At 43.0% G+C, this 18192-nt stretch overlaps 1 protein-coding gene across 11 annotated transcripts in view; it reads right to left on the bottom strand.

The window, feature by feature from the left end:
- PTK2 (protein tyrosine kinase 2) overlaps positions 1–18192 on the bottom strand; it is a 259848-nt gene that overhangs the window by 139817 nt on the left and 101839 nt on the right. For all 11 annotated transcript variants that reach the window (XM_078071946.1, XM_078071938.1, XM_078071937.1 and 8 more), the window contains one exon: positions 11275–11362. In XM_078071946.1, the coding sequence (XP_077928072.1) occupies positions 11275–11362 (88 nt within the window). The remainder of the gene's footprint in view (positions 1–11274; positions 11363–18192) is intronic.

Raw genomic sequence — 18192 nt, 5'->3', positions numbered from 1 at the left:
AGGAATGGGGCAAACAAAGCTGTGTTAGAAGAGCACACTGCAGAGCCACCCATTCCACGGCTGTTTCCAGGGTGCCGTTCACATCCTCCAGACACACTGGGCCAATAATTATGCTGGATGCTGGATACAGAAATGAGCAACACCAAAAATAGCTACGGAAATACAATGGACTCTTACTAAGAACTCATCTAATCCATGAGCACTTAGACTTTAAGAAGCAACTGACCTCATCTGAATCGCAAACTGCTTTAGACCCTCCCCATGCTGTCACAAGCGAAAGCAAGAAAAAGATCTCTATTTCCATGCAAATTTGCAGTGGATGTATCTTCTGAACTCAAACTACAGACAGTCCCAGCAGCATTCTTTGGACCCCAATGGCAAGGGCAAAGAAAATTTACATATTTCAAAATCCATGTAACTCTGTAAATGACATGCTTCCACCTCACCATCACCTGTATGTGATTAATCTGCAAAGTCATAACATGTGTAAAATCTAATATAAAGAGAAGAATCTTGGAATGAGCACCGGGTGTTATAAGCAACTGATGAATCACTAAATTCTACCTCTGAAACTAATAATACACTCTATGTTAATTAAATTGAATTTAAATTTAAAAAAAAAGAGAAGAATCCAAAAGAATTCCATAAGCAGCTTCTGAGTAATGATTATGCTCAATCACAGTACCTGGCAGACTGCTAGCTGGACCTGAGAGCACCTGTCAGTGTGAAGACACTTCCCAAGATGAAATATGTAAGATCTCCTTATAGAATAGCATCAAGAGATCAACATCTGCAACTGACAATAGAGAGCACTATTTTGAACCTCAGTTAGTGAAATGTTATCGCTCTCCCAAAAGGAAGTCCATTATTCTCATTAGCAGAACTGTATTACAAAAAACTACACTCAATCATTATATTATGAATTTCACCGATACAAAATTTTGTGGAAATCCGTCTTGTCTCTTACTATAGAAGTATTTCAAACACCCTTGGTTTTGCCTCTTAGTGCTCAACTCTGAAGTTATTTACTCTCGGGCCCTTAAAGTGTGTTGACCTCTGCCCTAGAAAAAAAATGCCAAAGATCCTGCTCTTCAACTATTACCTCCTAGCCTGTCAGCTCACTTGCTCAAAAGATTTCTACTCCCCAGTTAAATACTCTGTCTACCTTACATCATATGTCATCATCCTGACCTTCCCTTGCAAAGACCCCCAACTTCCCAATCTCTAATTATCCCTTTATTCTAACTCTCTGACAAAACCAACACCTACTCAACAAACCACCTACCTCCTTCGCCAAGCTTATTGCTGAGCAACTACAGAAACTATAATACAATATCAGCTTTGCCTCAGTTCATGACGCCAAACCTCGAACGGTTGGCTGAAACTGTCCAGAAACTCAGCAATGTTTGCCTAGGAAGTTTGCCAACACACTGATTCACACTTCCTCCAGTCACTTCACCACATGTCTTTCTTACAGCAAAAAGTTTTCGATGGGAATATCCTCTTCAATGTACCAAGAATCCAGAACTCGATGTGCGCTGTACTCGCCTACTCATTCCTTTCCCTTAGGGGAGGAGTGATGACCAGTCACCTAGCCATAGGCAACCATATGCTATTTCTGATCTGAACATCATTTCCTCTTAAAACCTTTGCCTTATTTTCTGCATTAGCACCTAGACCTCGGTGGTTAATAATATTTATTAACAGAATAAGTGAGCAAATGAATGAATTAATAAAGTCTTCAAATTGGGGTTTGGGTACCTCCGTAAATATCATTTTCCATGTAAATAAGCAACAATAATTTCTACTGTTTACACATAGTAGGTATTTAAGACTGATTCAAACTGATTTACTCAATCCACTAAATTAAGTTAAAAGTTTTAATCCTAGAATCATTTTGTTTATACTTCAACTGGCCCTTTCTCCTATATAGCAAAAAATAAATACGAATTTAAAAACAAAGTTTTTGCATCCTAAGTAGGTTTATTATTGCACACAAAAATAAAGGCACAAGAGATACATCAAGACATGTATTTCTGTGAGTTAGAGAAACACCACAGTTGTTCTGACTGAAATAGTCGATCTTAGTTTATAGTTTGGTTAGGACTTCAAAGAAACCACAGCAGAATATCAATTACATGCTGAGTAAAATTACCCCAAAGATAAAAATGTAGTGATCTGAAGGGGCACATGCACCCCAATGTTTATAGCAGCAATGTCCACAATAGCCAAACTGTGGAAAGAGCCTAAATGTCCATCAAGAGATGAATGGATAAAGAAGATGTGGTATGTGTGTATATATAATGGAATATTACACAGTCAACAAAATTATCTTAAAGCTTAATTATAATTTTTAAGCACTTTTCACAGGTGGCAAAACGTAATCGTATACTTTATTTCATTCATCAAAACCAGATTCACATTAGTTGCAAAAATGCAAACAGAGGCAATGATAATTTAATAGTCTCTGTAGAAAATCCCATTATGAACATGACTTAAAAGCTCTACGAGTTGTTTTCCTAGATCAACAGTCTACTGCTCTCGCTCTCAGAGCTCTGTGCCCATGGTCTGAAGTGATCGATGCACCCTGCAGAGTGGACTGACCCCACATGAAGCCACCCCAGCAGACCCTCGGCTCCCTGCATCCCTACCGCAAGCCCTGTGGCAGCTTGTGTCTGCAAGAGCAGAGACGGCGAACCCCATCCGATTTCCCTGACGGCCCCCCAGAGAGGACGTTCTCTGAAGCCACCATGCACATTCACATACTGATGCTGTGCTCAGGCATTTTTCTTTAGGACTCAGGGTTCTATATGCTCAGTGTTCATTTCTCTTATAAGACATTTCTTGACTACCTTTCATCTCCTACTAACTTTCAGTGGAATTCACTGCCTCTCATTTGTGAAATATACGCAATTTACTGAGCATTTAAGTGTGTGTATGTGGATAAAATTGCTTAAAAATACTGAGCACCCTGGCAGGCAGACTTGTATGTAACATGTCCCATAATCCTCGCAGCACCACTGTGAGTTGGCAGTAGCATCATCCCCAATGTAAAGCCTTAGAACAAGCCTAACGAGAATGAAGGTGACAACAGAGGGGCTGCCTATTATGTAAGGAGTACTACCAGGGCCGAGGTACATGCTTTCACATATGTTATTTGCAATCTTTACAATAATTCTTCAAGGTTGGTGTTAGTAGTCCCATTTTACACATAAAGATCAGGAAAGTTAATTCACCCAAGGTCACACAGCAAGTGTTTTAAGAGTGAGGACTCAAGCACCAGTCGGCACACCCCTACAAGTCAGGCTTCAGCGTGTGCCCACATGGCCTCCAAACTCTCTCACAGGGAAGACCACAGTCTTCCTCTACAAGAAGACCAGGGGCGGGTGGAAGCACATCCCGTCACCCTGCTGCCTACAAGGGCTGACGTAATGACTTCCCGTGTACCGCGTGCTTCGCCTGGCCACTCTCTCTTCATGTCACAGACAACTACTGTGTGCTGACCCCAAGTGCAGCACTTGAGCAAGCGTCTTTCAAGAAAAGACTTCTGAAAGCTGGTGTTTGGTTTGTTTGTTTTTAAAGATTTTATTTATTTATTTTAGAGAAAAAGAGAGAGAGTGTGTGAGCAGGGGAGGGGCAGAGGGAGAGAGAGAGAATCCCAAGAAGACTCCATGCTGAGCAGGGAGCCCAACGCGGAACTCGATCTCACAACCCTGAGATCATGACCTGCACTGGAACCAAGAGTCAGCTCTTAACCAACTGAGCCATCAGGCATCCCCGGTGTTTGGTTTTTCAAATTAATCTGTGTCCATGTTGATGTCAATTTCCTACTTCAAAAAATAGGGTATATTTGGACTTCCTTCTGTGGCAAGTACTGTTATTTATATTCATTAGTTTTTTCTTCTTACTCTGCGAGAGAATCAAACAACCCAAGTTCTGTAAATCCTCCTAGTGAGTGACTAAGCTTTGAGATTGGTTCTGGGGACTCCACGACCAGAGCGTTCCTACCAGTGTGAGAGTCTGTCAAAGTCCCTGAGGTGGGCTGAAGGCAAATTTATAATGCCTTCCCATTTCTGAAGTCTTTCATACAGAAGGATGACCAAGAAATATGGGCTGAATAGAGTAACTATGCAGGATTTACCTGAATCCTCAATAACATGAGTGCTTCTTGAATCAACAAAAATATACAGCAGTGGAAAAAGAAGAAGAAATGTACATTACTCAATCTATCAAATAAGAACAGAAAATAGACCTTCGAATAAGTCAGACTTAGACCTACATTTATTTTACCCTTTTTTTTTTTTTTTGAAAAGCACAGCTGATAATTACCACGTTGAAAATGTCAGGTGTTAAAAGAATCTCCCATTTGGAGCTGCCGTTTCAAAATGTTTTAACTGGCAGAAAGCTTTATAGCCAAGAAAATACAGATAAAGAAATCTATTTCTGATAATACAATTATCTGAATAAAAACTTGTAAAAATAAAAAATTTGAATAAAAAATCACAGGAACAAGAAACCACACACCCTGGCACCTCAATATTTCCCCAGGCATGTTCAGATTCTATTCCTCAGGGTGAGGTTACGGCTCTGCCCTTGGTATCTTCCTTCAACTTCCTACCAGAACTCCTTTTGTCAAATAAGTCGTAATTATGTTACAGGTCATGTTTTCAGGACAGGATGGATGGATGTATAGGTAACACAGGAACAACACATGTCTGAACTGCAAGGATCCACTTATGCATGGATTTTTTTTTTTAAAGATTTTATTTATTTATTTGACAGAGAGAGACAGCGAGAGAGGGAACACAAGCAGGGGGAGTGGGAGAGGGAGAAGCAGACTCCCCGCAAAGTAGGGAGCCCGATGTGGGGCTCGATCCCAGGACCCCGGGACCATGACCTGAGCTGAAGGCAGTCGCTCAACCGACTGAGCCACCCAGGCGCCCGCATGGATTTTTTTTTTTTGATAAACACAGTACAGTCCTGTAAATATAATTTCTCTTCCTTATGATTTCCTTAATAACATTTTTTATCTCTAGCTTACTTTATTGTAAGAATATTGTATATAATACAAACAACATACAAAATATGTTAATTGACTATATTATTAGTAAAGCTTCCTTCTGATCAACGCTAGGCTATTAGTAATTAAGTTTTGGGGGAGTCAAAAGTAATACGTGAATTTATGACTGTGCAGGGGGTCAGCATCCCTCACCCCCGCATTGCTCAAGGGTCAACTGTACTCATTTTAATCTTAAAATATTTGTAGGAGAAAACAGTGGGAACACCATGTCTGACCCATGCATTGTAAGAGCTGAAAATTTCGAGTGCCAGATGATTTCTATACAAGTTCTGCATCAATACAGATTTAGTTAATATGACAACTTCCTGACCAAACATGGGCATCATTCTTCAAACTAATGGCCACCATTATTTGCAAAAGGTTGCCAACCAAATACACCTTTAACAAGTGAGATTTCAGAGAGATAAAGAGGAATAAAATGTTACATAGCAAAGGAAAAGTTTGATTTCGGGGTAAGGCATACTTTCCTTGTTTTATAATGAGCTATTAGCTTGAGCATCAAAACTTAGTTTTATAACTTCTGCTCTACAGTAAATAGGGTTATAACAAGATTCTAGTTTATTTTTAGAGTGTGCTGATTAATATCTTTCAGAATATTCTAAAATGGGTCAAAAACATTTAGTGAATCATTTGCAGTATCTCACATTGGTAGTCACATTTAGGACATCTTTAACTGAAACTGTGCATCCACAAGATAATCTCCAACCAGTAGCCCAACATTCAATATAACTGCTGGCATTGTTTCCTGCATGACACCATCCAAAACAATGGACAAAATGAATAGTGGGCATAGCTGAAATTTCTAAATAATAAAATTAAGGTAGTTTATTATAAGTGCTCTCTGTTTCCTGGGATCAGAATAGTGGTAGAGAGAATCCAAATATAATTCTTTTATTTCTACCCTGATAAAAGAGCCAAAATAATAAAAATACGTGTTCTTCTAAAATAGAGATGACAACAGGTAACACACTCAGGAGTATTTATTTACTCATCCCCAAGCTAGACCCTAAAGATTCCCACACGTGAAATTCAACCAAATAACAGCTCGTAACAAACATACAAGGAAACATATCACTGACTGAGAGTCAGTGTAAACCATCACCAACAGATGTCAAGCCCAAGAATTTCAGACGTTATAATTCAGATTCAGAAGAGACATTACCTCTACATGAAATGGTAAAGAAATAAAAGGCAGAAAAATCAGAAAACAGTAAGAGCCATTAACAACGGCCTGGCAGATTTTCTTAAAGGGGGAAGGGACACATTTTGCTAAATAAAAACTCAGCAAATGCATTACACATCAAAGTTGGTTGCGGCTGAGGAGAGTGGGCAGTGACGTGACAGATTTACCTGAATCGTGGATCCCCGGGGGACAAAGAGCCAAGACAGGAGAAGGAAGTGGATGCACAGGGAGGGCAGCCAGAGCAGTTCTAATGTGGACCCACATGGGGACCTCAGGCCAAGTCACAAAGAAGGGAGAAAAGGCAAGGTCTGAGTCGGTATCACAAGACATTTCAAAGAACTGATGAAAAGAGATGAGCCCCTGGTACAGGGTGCACATCACAGGTCAAGCAGGACAAAATGAGTGGAAATCCACACCTGGTTTCTAATAAAACTGCTGAACACTAAAGACAAAGAAAAGGTCTTAAAGCCACCCAGAGAGAAAGGACAGACAGATCACCTTCAAAGCCAGGATGACAGCCAACTTCTCAACAGCAATAATAAACATCAGAGTTCTGAGAGAAAACACTCCCTGGCCTGACTTGTACCCAGAAGCAGGAAAAAGAATCCCAGCCACACGGGAGGCCTGAACAACACTGTCAACAATCTTGAATTCATGGGTGTTCGTCACACTCTGCTCAACAATCACAGAACACACGTTCTCCTGCAAAACCAGAACCCTGACAAAATCTCAGTAGGTGGGAGGTGCTGAAATGGGTCTAAACAAAGTTGGAACAACTAGTATCAAATGAACCAGTCTCTAACCACAATTCAAAATTATTTTAGAAACGAACCAAATGGGATACATGTTTAAATCACCTTATGACAACTTCCATTTCTACCAAAACAGTGGACCAAATGTCCTGACAAGGCTGCTCACTGAAAACAACTAAAAGTGCTGAATAAAACTTTTTTTTTTTTTTTTTAATCTTCTGGAATGCTTCTATGAGCTGGGTGACAAACAAACAAAACAATATCCAAACCCTAGTCAGGCCGCTGAGGGAATGCAGAGGGCTCAGGGAAAATCTCAGGTCAGCTTCTACCCTAGGCCAGAACCAAACACACACTCACTGTGAAATGTGACAACTTGCAAGGGGAAGTAAGGAAGGGGATGATGGACACACAGGACCACGTTTGCCTGCATGGAGTGAAAGGGTGGGGGCGGGGAGATGTGACAGGAACAGGGGACCAGGAGACATCAGGCATGTTCTCTTCATTTGGGCCATAGGATCACAGGCACTCACGCTAGTACTAAGTATCACACTGCACAAAAACATACATGTATTGGGTGTTACCAAACTAAACAATTAAAAAGAATCAAGGTCATCAAATTCTGGGCCCCTTAAAAATGGATCCATTTAGCTTGGAATGCAGTGAAAATATACATATGCATATATGTATACATCTTACATATTTTCATCAAATAGTAAAGATTTTAAAAATTATAGAATGGCTATCATTTAACTCTGAGGCTTCTATTAAATAACTTATCCCTGAACTCAGTGAAAATTTCCACACTCAAGTTCTTACAAAATATCTCAGTTTCATTTGCATTTAAACAGGCCTTGGCTATAAATAGCTGCTGAAAGGCCAAATTTTTACTCACGCCGTGTGCGTGCGTGTGTGCGCGCATGTCTAAACAGGAGGCAGTTCTGAATTCCTAGCTGATTTTTCAACAATGGGATTCAGCCCGTTTCCTGCCTGCTCAGGTGAACATAGGGATCACCCATAATAGTTCCAGAATTTCCACATGCACAACAGGACAGACTCTGCACTGGAAGGTTAGCACAAGAAGCTGAATAAATATATAAATACCTGTCAAAGCAGTAATGCAAAAATCATACTATTTTCAAAACTTTGTTAGATCAGGGTAAAAATAAAAATCATACATCTTCTCACATAAATGGAATTACATTATATATGTTCTATACATGGCCTGTTTTAAACAGCAGCATTTAACATAATGCCTTCCACGTGTACAGAGCTGTACCTCTCTCGTCAGGATGGGTGAATACATTTGAAACTCAGCAGAATTTATTTAACCAACCTTTTACTGACCCTATTGACACACTCTTCCAATTTCCCTTCTGTTAACAGGTGCACTGTTCCTATGAGCATCCTGTACCTACATATGCATGTAGATCTTACCTCTTTAGAGTAAACCCCTGGAAGGAGAATTCTTAGTTTGACTATTAAATTGCCAATATTCAACTATTTTTCCGTGCCAGACTGCCAACAGCGCCACATACCAGCCTGAAGGAGACGAATATACTCATGGCTCTTAGTATAGCTGCCAACTCATTGGCTGTGACGACAACAGTCCTCCCCCCTTCCCCGCTCCTCTCTGTGGTTTGCACACACTTTACCTCCCTGTCTCCTGTCCCCGGGACACTGGTACGGATCAGCCATCCACATGGGCAAGGGGCGGTATCATGATTGCACCTGTATTTCTTTTAAAATACAGGTACTTGGTAGAATACTATAAAATCATACACAAAATGAAAGCAATTATTAGGATAAAGATACTTTAAGTGATGTTTTAGAATATTTTCAGGACTTCCTAAAAATGTGCCATATGACTTCACAACTATAAAAGATTAAAAAGGGTCAGGCTGAGGAAGAGAAAGTGCAGGAACAGGAGAAAGCAGAGGGTGGGGTGGAGGCACACAGGAAGGAGAGGGATATGTCCTATCCTAGAAGGTGCCGCTCACACTTGTGTCTTGATCTGCAGATGGTAAATGCCGAATCCTCAGGAGCCTGGCGCTGCCTGGACGTCAAATAATGACGGGGTACGTGTACGGGGGACAATTCCACCTCATTTATCGGGATAGGTAATATACCTATTTTAGTAGATGAGACCTTTAGGCCCAGGGAGACGCACAAAGCTGTTACACGCAGTGAGCACACGACAGTATGTGCGCTCCCTCTCAGGTCCCATAAAGACTGTTCAACAGAATGACACAGGCTGCAGTGAGAGATGTCCTATGAGTAAGAGAAAACTGGGGCCACACCAGCACATACTTTTAGTCAGAGACAGAAGCAAGGTCTCGTCAAAGGAAAAACTAGGACAGCTGGCAGCAGCGTGGAAGGAACAAGAACGCGGCTGACTGCGAGGTCAGCCTACGAGTTATGAAAGGGAGGGACTGCGAGCTAATGAACCCTGTATTGTGAATTCCAGAAATCTGTGTCACTAAATAGTCATAGAATTCTTTGGGGGGTGGATTTTTTTCAAAGAAATTATGCCAAAAGTGATAAAGATTATTTATAAGAGAAAGAAACCCAAGGCAAACGTATAAGTTAACTAAACTCTCTTGTCACCTCCTTCACTCAAACACAAGGCTCATCAGACGGCTACGGAGGAGCTGGGAAAACACATACGAGGAGCAGTTTGTAAACTGGAAATCATCTCTGCAGTATGAGTGGGCCCCCAGCAATCTCAACTGGGATCTAAACATGACTTTTCTCTTTCCATTTTGCCAAACGTAAACTCCCTCTCCCATGCAACTCTGAATCGAGGTAAACCTCCCAAGTTCCTGTCTGGCCCCATACCTCACACTTCACATTTCCGATGGCACAAGAAAACAGACCCAATATCTGGAAACAGCATCCTTGGCTTCCTGCTCTCACAGCTTGGATCTTATAGGCAGGAATATCCAGTTTTGTCACATCGGGAAATAAAACGACCTACCTTCTTACCGCCTTCCTCCTGAAGTTAGCCTACCTCTTCTCTTTCCCAACACTACGCACCCGGACTGATGCAATCCACCTCTTTATTTTCATGTCCATTTGGATAAGTCTCACAGCCCTATCAAATCCACCCACTAAATGTGCTTTAGTTAGACCTTTATCTCCCCCGTTTCTTGCCTACATGGCTGGAGAGCCTCCCAACTTGCTTGCAGCCTTCTTAAGACCCATCTAGTCCATGACAGATGCTGCCATCACATAAGTGTGGTCTTATTTCACAACGACAAAAATTCTCATCAAGACATTTCACTAACTACATTCCTTAAATAGCTCTCCTTACTCTGCAGGAGAAAACCTACAACCTTCCCTTTTCATGATGTGGGCTCTATCTCCTCTCCTGTTTCTTCTCAGAACTTTTTAGCTCAGGTTTAAATGCACCATGTTTCCTAAAGTACATCTCTTCTTCATCTACAAAGCTGGGGACTCCTCACATGACACTTTCCAGGAGAGCCACCTGGGTTCCGCACCTCCACGGAGTTAGCAGACCCTCCTGTGCACGGCCACATCCTCTGTGCTTCTCAACAACAGAGGACTGAGCACAAAGTACCTATTCACAGGAGATCCTCACCCAGGTGAGGAATTTAGGGGGCAGACTATCTTGTTTATTTCCTCTGCATTCTTGACCCACAGCAGACATTTAATAAATATTTTTATTAAAACAAAGAACGACCAAGTGCATTTGACTGCAGAACATGTGTGTGAATGTCAGCTATTCCTCGGACTTGTTCTTTGGCACTCTTCATGAAAACTAACAAGCAACGTATACTTGGCCAATTTGTGTTGGTTCATTTACGCCACATGTGCTTATTGCTTAACTAATATTTGAAGGGGTAAAAAGCAAGTAACTCAGTGCAAAAAAGTCAATTCTGCCTTTATTGTGCAAACTGCTCTTGAGATTATATGAATATAGTTGTCTCTGACAATAAATTCTACACCTGACCAATTTGTTGATATTCAAGCATGGTAATTATACTTGAATTAAAGACAAACCAATGCTTGTGTCACGTAGGATTTACTGTCTCCACATTAAAGAAGTATCTTTTAGGATTTGCGCAAGCATACAAAAATTCAGTGTCAAAAATTCAAAACTCACTGGGTAAAAGTCTCTCACTGCCATGCTGTGACAAATATACATTCTCCCAAATGTTAGGTTTTATCTAATTCTAAAATAAAACCAAGTAGGATCCAAAGACACAAAGAGAAAAGTATATTAAAGCACTCTCCTATACCTGTTGATAGAAGAAATTCAGAGTTGGCTTGTCTTCAGTAAACTGGTTTAGAAATCCTTTTGGCAAATAACGAATTCTCAATTCATATCTAAAAAATAATTCACAAAATAGAACAATTAGAAATAAGTAATTTTCTCAATTCATAATCTACAATTAACAGTATTACTGTGAGTATGGCATAACCAATTACTCTGAAATATTATTTTAAAAATAAGCTAAAATACAATCAATTTTTAAGCATTAATTTTCAAACTTTTCAGCACAAAGACTGCACCTCAATGTCTAGAGCTCAATGATCCTGCAAGGAGACAGAGCAGGGAAGAAGCCCAGAAGGCACCCGGTCCTAGCAGTCACTGTCCACCACGGGGCAGGGGCGGCACCTCCCCACACTTCCCCCAATAGCTGACCTGATGCGCATGGAATCACACAGAACGTACTCTTTCGTGTCTGGCCTTTGTTCATTCACTGGCATTCTTGTGAGACTCACCCTGTCTAGCAGCTGACAGTCGCTCATAGCTGGAAAGTGCTGTATTGCATGAAATACCACATCACTGCTAAGGGTCATTTGAGTTACTCCTGTTTTGGCTATTATGAGGATACTGCTGTAAACACTCTTTATTTCTTCCTCTAAGAATAAAATAATTTAATTGTTCAGGAAGCCACGCTTCAAGAGTGGTCGAAACAAATTTCATCAGAATGCTCTCCCCGTATCTCTCTCTCTCATGCATGTCCTTTGGTGAACGTGTGTACGCACTTCTGTTGGGCACATGGGCTTGGACTGGGAGTGTAACACACACACACCTGCGTTTGCAGATGCCACCCGTCAGGGAGCTGAAGAAGCCATACCAGCATGGGGTGTTCTGGATCCTCTCCACCCCCACCTCTGCCCAGCATTTCTCTTTCATTGCACTCACTGATATTTACCTCGGTAAGTGTAGAGTGGGCTGGGAGCAGCCTTATCTGATGACTGGCCATTTTGGAAATCTCCTCTTGTGAAACATCTGTTTTTTTCTGAAGGGTTGTGGGTCCCCCCCTCCCTAACCCCCAGCTGACCTGTAGGCCTGCCTGCCTTACATGTTCAGGGTGTGAGGTCATTGTGAGACTCCTATCCTCTACCACTCCAAGGCTTGTCTTTCACTTTCTGGATGGTTTCTTGTAAAAATTATTTTAAAAATCTTTTTATTTTAATGTTATCTTTTGAGGAAGAAAGTTCATAATTTTTATGCAGCCCTATTTATTCTTTTCCTTTTTAGGAAATTCTTGCAGTGTTTTGTTTATAAAATATTTGCCTACCCAAAGGTTATAGGAAGATCTATTTTTTCTAAAATTTTATTTACTGATGTTTAAAAAAAATGCAATAGTCTCATAAGGAAAACATGCAAACAAAGTAGTAAATACAATTCTTTTGGTTCACTTAAGGGTGGAAAAAAATGCAAGGTACACATACACAAGTTCTGCTAAGATTTTTAAGTGTCCATCATCATTAAAACACACAACCGCCAAATGATTAGGTTCCCTTCTGCTTCTCCTCAGAACGAGGTCAACAATTTCCTGCAGGTATTCTATGTGGGGCGGTCATCTGTGGAAGCACACTAGAGTTCATTTATTTTGAACCGAGGACTTACCAGGCACTTTACATGCACTGTTTCTCCTAAGCCACATAACCGTCAGAGAACAGACGTGGAGTGAGTCACATTGAGCAGATTAGGAAGACAGTGCTCTGCAAGAAGCAGCGATCGGTCCCGAGGCTGCACGTTCGGGATCAAACAGGACACAGGAGGCTTTTGCTAGGAATGTTATCGCATTTAACGATAAGGAAACAGACCCCGGATCAAACACTGGGCCCTGCTGTGACCAGCCAGCAGCCTGACGATGCTGACGATGCCTCAACGGACACGTCATGGCTACTCTGGGCCTGACAGTGATGGTGATAAGGACGTGACCCTCAGCCTCCTTGTAGTCAGCAACGGCCCTGACAGAAGCAGGAAGAACGTGGGCGCTGGACGGGGGCCGCCTGGTCTGGGCCTGTGGCTCCGTGGCCCATCCACGGTCTGCCATCACCGCTCTGCGCCTTGGTGTCTTCACAAGGTTGTCGGGAGAAATAAATGAGCCAGTGAGCGCAGAACACCGAGCACCTCTCTGGCACACAGTGATCGTGGGCTTCACGGCTTGCTTATGACATGAGCAGTTACTCCACAAATACTGATTCCAGCACCCAGACCAGCCAAGGTACAACCCCAGGGGGTGGGAAGACACCAGGGAATAAAACAGGCAAAGTGCCGGCCCTCGAAAAGTTTATATACAATTTGTGGTGAAAGTCAGACAGCAAATACACAAATATCTAGGAGGTGGCAGTAAATGCGACAAAGACAAATTAGCAAGGTAAGGGGAGTCACAGGGGATGAAATATATTCTGCACAGGGTAGCCGGCAGAGGACACTCTGATTCAGTGATAGCTGAATGAAGATCTGAGGGGAGGAAAGGAGTCATTCAGTCATGTGCAGGGACAAGAGTTCCGATCTGATGGAAGAGAATGGGTGACGGCCCTGAGGCTAGAGAATGCACGGGAAGGCAAAGGCAGCTCGAGCCCACGGGAAGGCTGCAGGGCGAGGTAGGATCGGGAGGTGGCAGATCACGGAGGCCCCTGCCTGTCATGATGACGGGGCTCGGAGCACTGTGAGCACAGCAGGGTCGTCGCAGGAGGTACATTCCTCAGAGCAGGCAGGCGATAGTGTGTAGGACAATAGGGACCAGGGGAAGCAGCAGGAGGCCCGGCTGAGAAGTGATGACCCTGTTTTCACTGATGGGGAAAATGTTTCAGGGCATTACTGGGTAAGTGGCTCAAGGTCCCACAGGTGTCACGAGGCAGACGCCCCCCCCCCCCCCGCAGCGATTACATGCACTGATGCTGCGGAGCAAAACGAAACCGAGAGAGGGCCCTGCGGCTCGAAACCAGGGGACAGAACTGATCTGACTCCTGTGCAGGTAGGCAAGCTCCTCAGACCGTGAGGAGGATTCTGGCCCCCGCTTCAATCCGCAGTCTAGCCTATCTGCCCCCCACAGCCCCGCTGAACTGCCCAAGGTTGCCTGGTGTAACCGCATTCCATCACGCCGGCTCAGTCCTTAAACCACGGCACCCAACCCCCAGAGCCCACGGCCCACGAGTGCTGACACTCCCATGTCCCTCTCATCTCTGCCCGTGAAACTTAGCGCTCGCCTCACCTCTGTTACTATGTTACTATTCCAAGAGCCTGACGGCATCCTGAAACACATTCCCACTACTCTGCTATATGCCATTCCATGGATTTCCGAATAGCAGCTAAATATAACATGCCCCAAATAAATAATCCTTTTGCTTCTTCTGAGTAATAACTTCCTATTAAGGCCACTGACACTAACCTCCTCAGTCTTACCACCCACAATGAGCACCACGATACCCATGAGCTAACCAACTAATGGCGGGGAGGAGTAGGAAGTGTTTGGACAGAGAATCTGTTAACCTTGATACACAGAAGGGTCAGCTAGCCAGTCTGCAGGTAGCTAAACAAAGTACAACTTCCAGAAACAACACAGATGTCGTTTCTTGATGGGCCTTGCAAATAATGTGGTATGGACAGCTCTTTCTCACAACAGACTTCCATTTAAAAATCCTCAAAAGAAGGATGGAAACAGAAATTCATCATTAGGCAAAAATTATTAGCAGTAACAGCTGTAAGAAAGAATCATCAATGGTAATGAGACTAATGGGTGAGAATACAATGAGAAACAGGATATCTGCATAGTCTCAATATATATCCCCCCAGCAGGTATTTCTTAATTACAAAGGAGAAAACAGTTAACTCTACAGTGGAGAAACCTGGCCACCACCTTAAACCAAATGATCCAAGTTAAAAACACCTGTACAAAAGAGTCACATCATCATTATAGACTTCCTGATAAGATGCGCTGTGACGGGTTCAACAGCCTGGCTGTAGTATTCTTGCCAACAACACATAACCTCAATATAACCATGAAAAAAACCCAGACCAACCCAAATTGAAGGACACGTTACAAATAACCAGCCAGTATTCTTCAGAAGTGTCAAGGTCATGAAGGACATAGACTGAGGAACTGTCCCAGATTAGGGAAGACTTAAGGAGACAGTAAACAGTCGCGTGGTATCCTGGACCAGGAAAGGGATGTTAAGTGGGACAACTGCAGATACTTGAGTAACATCTGTAAATCAGTTAATAGTACTGTACCAATGTTAAGTTCCTGGTTTCAATTACTGTACTGTTTATGAAAGTTTCAACATTTTAGGGAAGCTAGGTGAAGGGAGCTCAGGACTTCTGTGTACTATTCTTGCAACTTTTGATACATATTGAGAATAAAAAGAAATTCGCAGACTGATTGTTCCATATCACCCTCCAGAACCACTCTCCAACCAGCCTGGCCAGAGTCCGTCTGTAGCCGCAGACCCACCGGAAACGGACAGAAACTGAACTATCTTCCTGCTGCTCATGTCTGGTGCAGAAGCCTCCAGTAAATGCTTAATTAACAGACCAGCAAATTGAAAGTCCATCCTCATTTTAAAGGCATCACTTCCAAATCTGTCCGAGTGCTCTCCTCCCGGAAAGGCTCTGGATGGTTTCCCTCTGGTCCTTTACTTATATGAGCCATACTGTCTTACTCAACTGATGTGTTCCCAACAATATTCTTTTAGGTTCTTTTTTTTCTTCACTTTATAAAAGCTTATCATGCTAAACGTCATCTTCTGGGACCTACTTTTTTTTTTAATTGAGGTAAAATTCACGTAACAAAAAAAAACAGCCTTTTTTAAAGTGTACAGTTCAGTGGTACTGAGTGTCCTCACAATACTGTCCTGGGAGACTCATTTTGTCACGAGGTCACGTGGCTACGATTCATCCATACTGCAGCACATGCCTACCGTTCGTTCATTTTCCCTTGCGTGACAATCTTGCCATCTCTAGCCCCAAACGGAAACCTCAGAGTCTCTCAAGGACAGAATCTGAAGTGGAACTGCAGGATCTAGAGTGTGTAACGCCTCGATTTTCCAGCTGCTCACCAGATGGACTTACCCATTTACCTTCGCGCCAGCAGGGCAGGCAAGAGCTTGTTGGAGCCACCACCTCTCTCTACTTTTTGCCACGTGGAGAGTGGCAGACGGATCTTGTGGTCCAGATTCCCATCTCCCCAGTGGGCTAATGAAGCCAACAGCGGCTGCCTATGATTACTGGCCAGACTTGTTTTCTCTTTTATGACAATACCGTCGTGTCTCTGGCCCATTTAGTGAATTGTCTGCAACTTTCGTATCAATCAGAAGAACTCTTGACACCATCTTTTGTTCATTACATATGTTGCGAATATCTCCTCTCAGCTGCAACTTGCTTCTGCACTTTTAAGAAAATATACCTTTTTATACACAGAAGTTCATAATAAAGTCAAATCTGTTCTTTCCTTTTATAGTGAACATTTTGGGGGTATTAAATCTTCCTACTCCAGGACCAGAGACACATTCAACTCTATTTTCCATTAAACTTTTTTCTCACCTGATCCATCTCAAGTGGGTTTCTGTATATTACTTGAGGTAGGATCTAACTTTGTTATTCTTCGCGCAAGGACAGCCATTTATCAAACCAGCCCTTCGTTTCCCCACTGGTGAGTCATGAGGCCTCTGTAAGGTCACGTTGCCCGCCACAGTTACCACCACACTGTGTGCTGCAAGCCAGCTTACAGAGGTGTTTGAAGAGCTAAGGACTCCGGTGAGCAAGCTTCTATCTCAGGATTATTGGATAATATCAACAGATCCTATAGCAGATAGCACACACAAAAAAAGATCTATGTTCAAAAACCTCCCAAGAATGGAAATTCACATCCAATTACTCTGGTGAGTCCTGGCACTTCCATTTGGGTCAGATCTGACTTCTCAGAACTAAAGCCAGGCGTGTGGCTGCCCTCACAGAGCCACCCCTGAACTGAGAAGATACCTGCTAGCGAGGGGAAAACATGACCTATCGTTGTGTTTCTTGTATGTATGTGTGTTACACCGGAGGAGAGAAGAAACAGCTGAGTACATGGACTCCACTCTCCATCCTCCACCCATGGACACTAGGCTCTCCAGGAAGCTGGTAAGCCTCTCGGAACCACAGGGTTCTTAAAGTAAGACGGCAAAAGGTGAATATCCACCCACTTGTTAAGACTATCATAGTAAGAATTAATTTTGATAAAGTAAGCCAAGTGCTTCGCACAACGCCCGCGCATAGTAAGCAACGTGGGTTAGTGTGAACACCTGCTGTGGACACACACTGGTGGAACGAATACACACTACCATTCCATCATACTGTGCTGCCTCTTGGATGATTCTATACTTTCACTACCACTAATTCAATTTTTACTTAAAAAGTTTTTACTGGGTGCCTACTACATACCAGGCACAACTAACGAGAAACCAGGAACAGATCAGGGAGTAAGACCAAGTCCCTGAGGGAGGAAAGTCATCCGGTGGGTTGGCAGTGGGCCCTACAGACAGAACGGTGGGAGGAGACCACAGAGCAAAGGGGACAGCGGAGCACTTGCCCTACCCGAGGGGAGGTCCAAGCTGTGCTGGAAATGGCAGAGGAGCACCTTCACCAAAGTCCCACCAGGTACAAAGACCCCAAGGAGCAATATGCTTGGCTTGTTCAAGAACCAGTAAGACAGCCATGTGGCTAGGGTGGAGCAGGTGGAAAGTTCTCCAAGATGAAAGTCTTGTCTCATTCACCGGGCAAGAAAGCTGGCAGCAGAGAAGATCCTGACCCAGCAGCTCCGAAAAGGGAGCACAGAAATGTCAGAGCACGAGCCGCTGGGGCACAGGAAGGGGAGCGAGAGCGAGAGGAGATGGGGCTGAGAGATGATCAGGACTCTGGAGTTGGCTAAAGG

Source organism: Halichoerus grypus, chromosome 5 (assembly GCF_964656455.1).
Source record: "Halichoerus grypus chromosome 5, mHalGry1.hap1.1, whole genome shotgun sequence".
In the NCBI taxonomy this organism is placed as follows: Eukaryota; Metazoa; Chordata; class Mammalia; order Carnivora; family Phocidae; genus Halichoerus; species Halichoerus grypus.
This window is presented reverse-complemented; position numbering and strand designations above follow the sequence as displayed.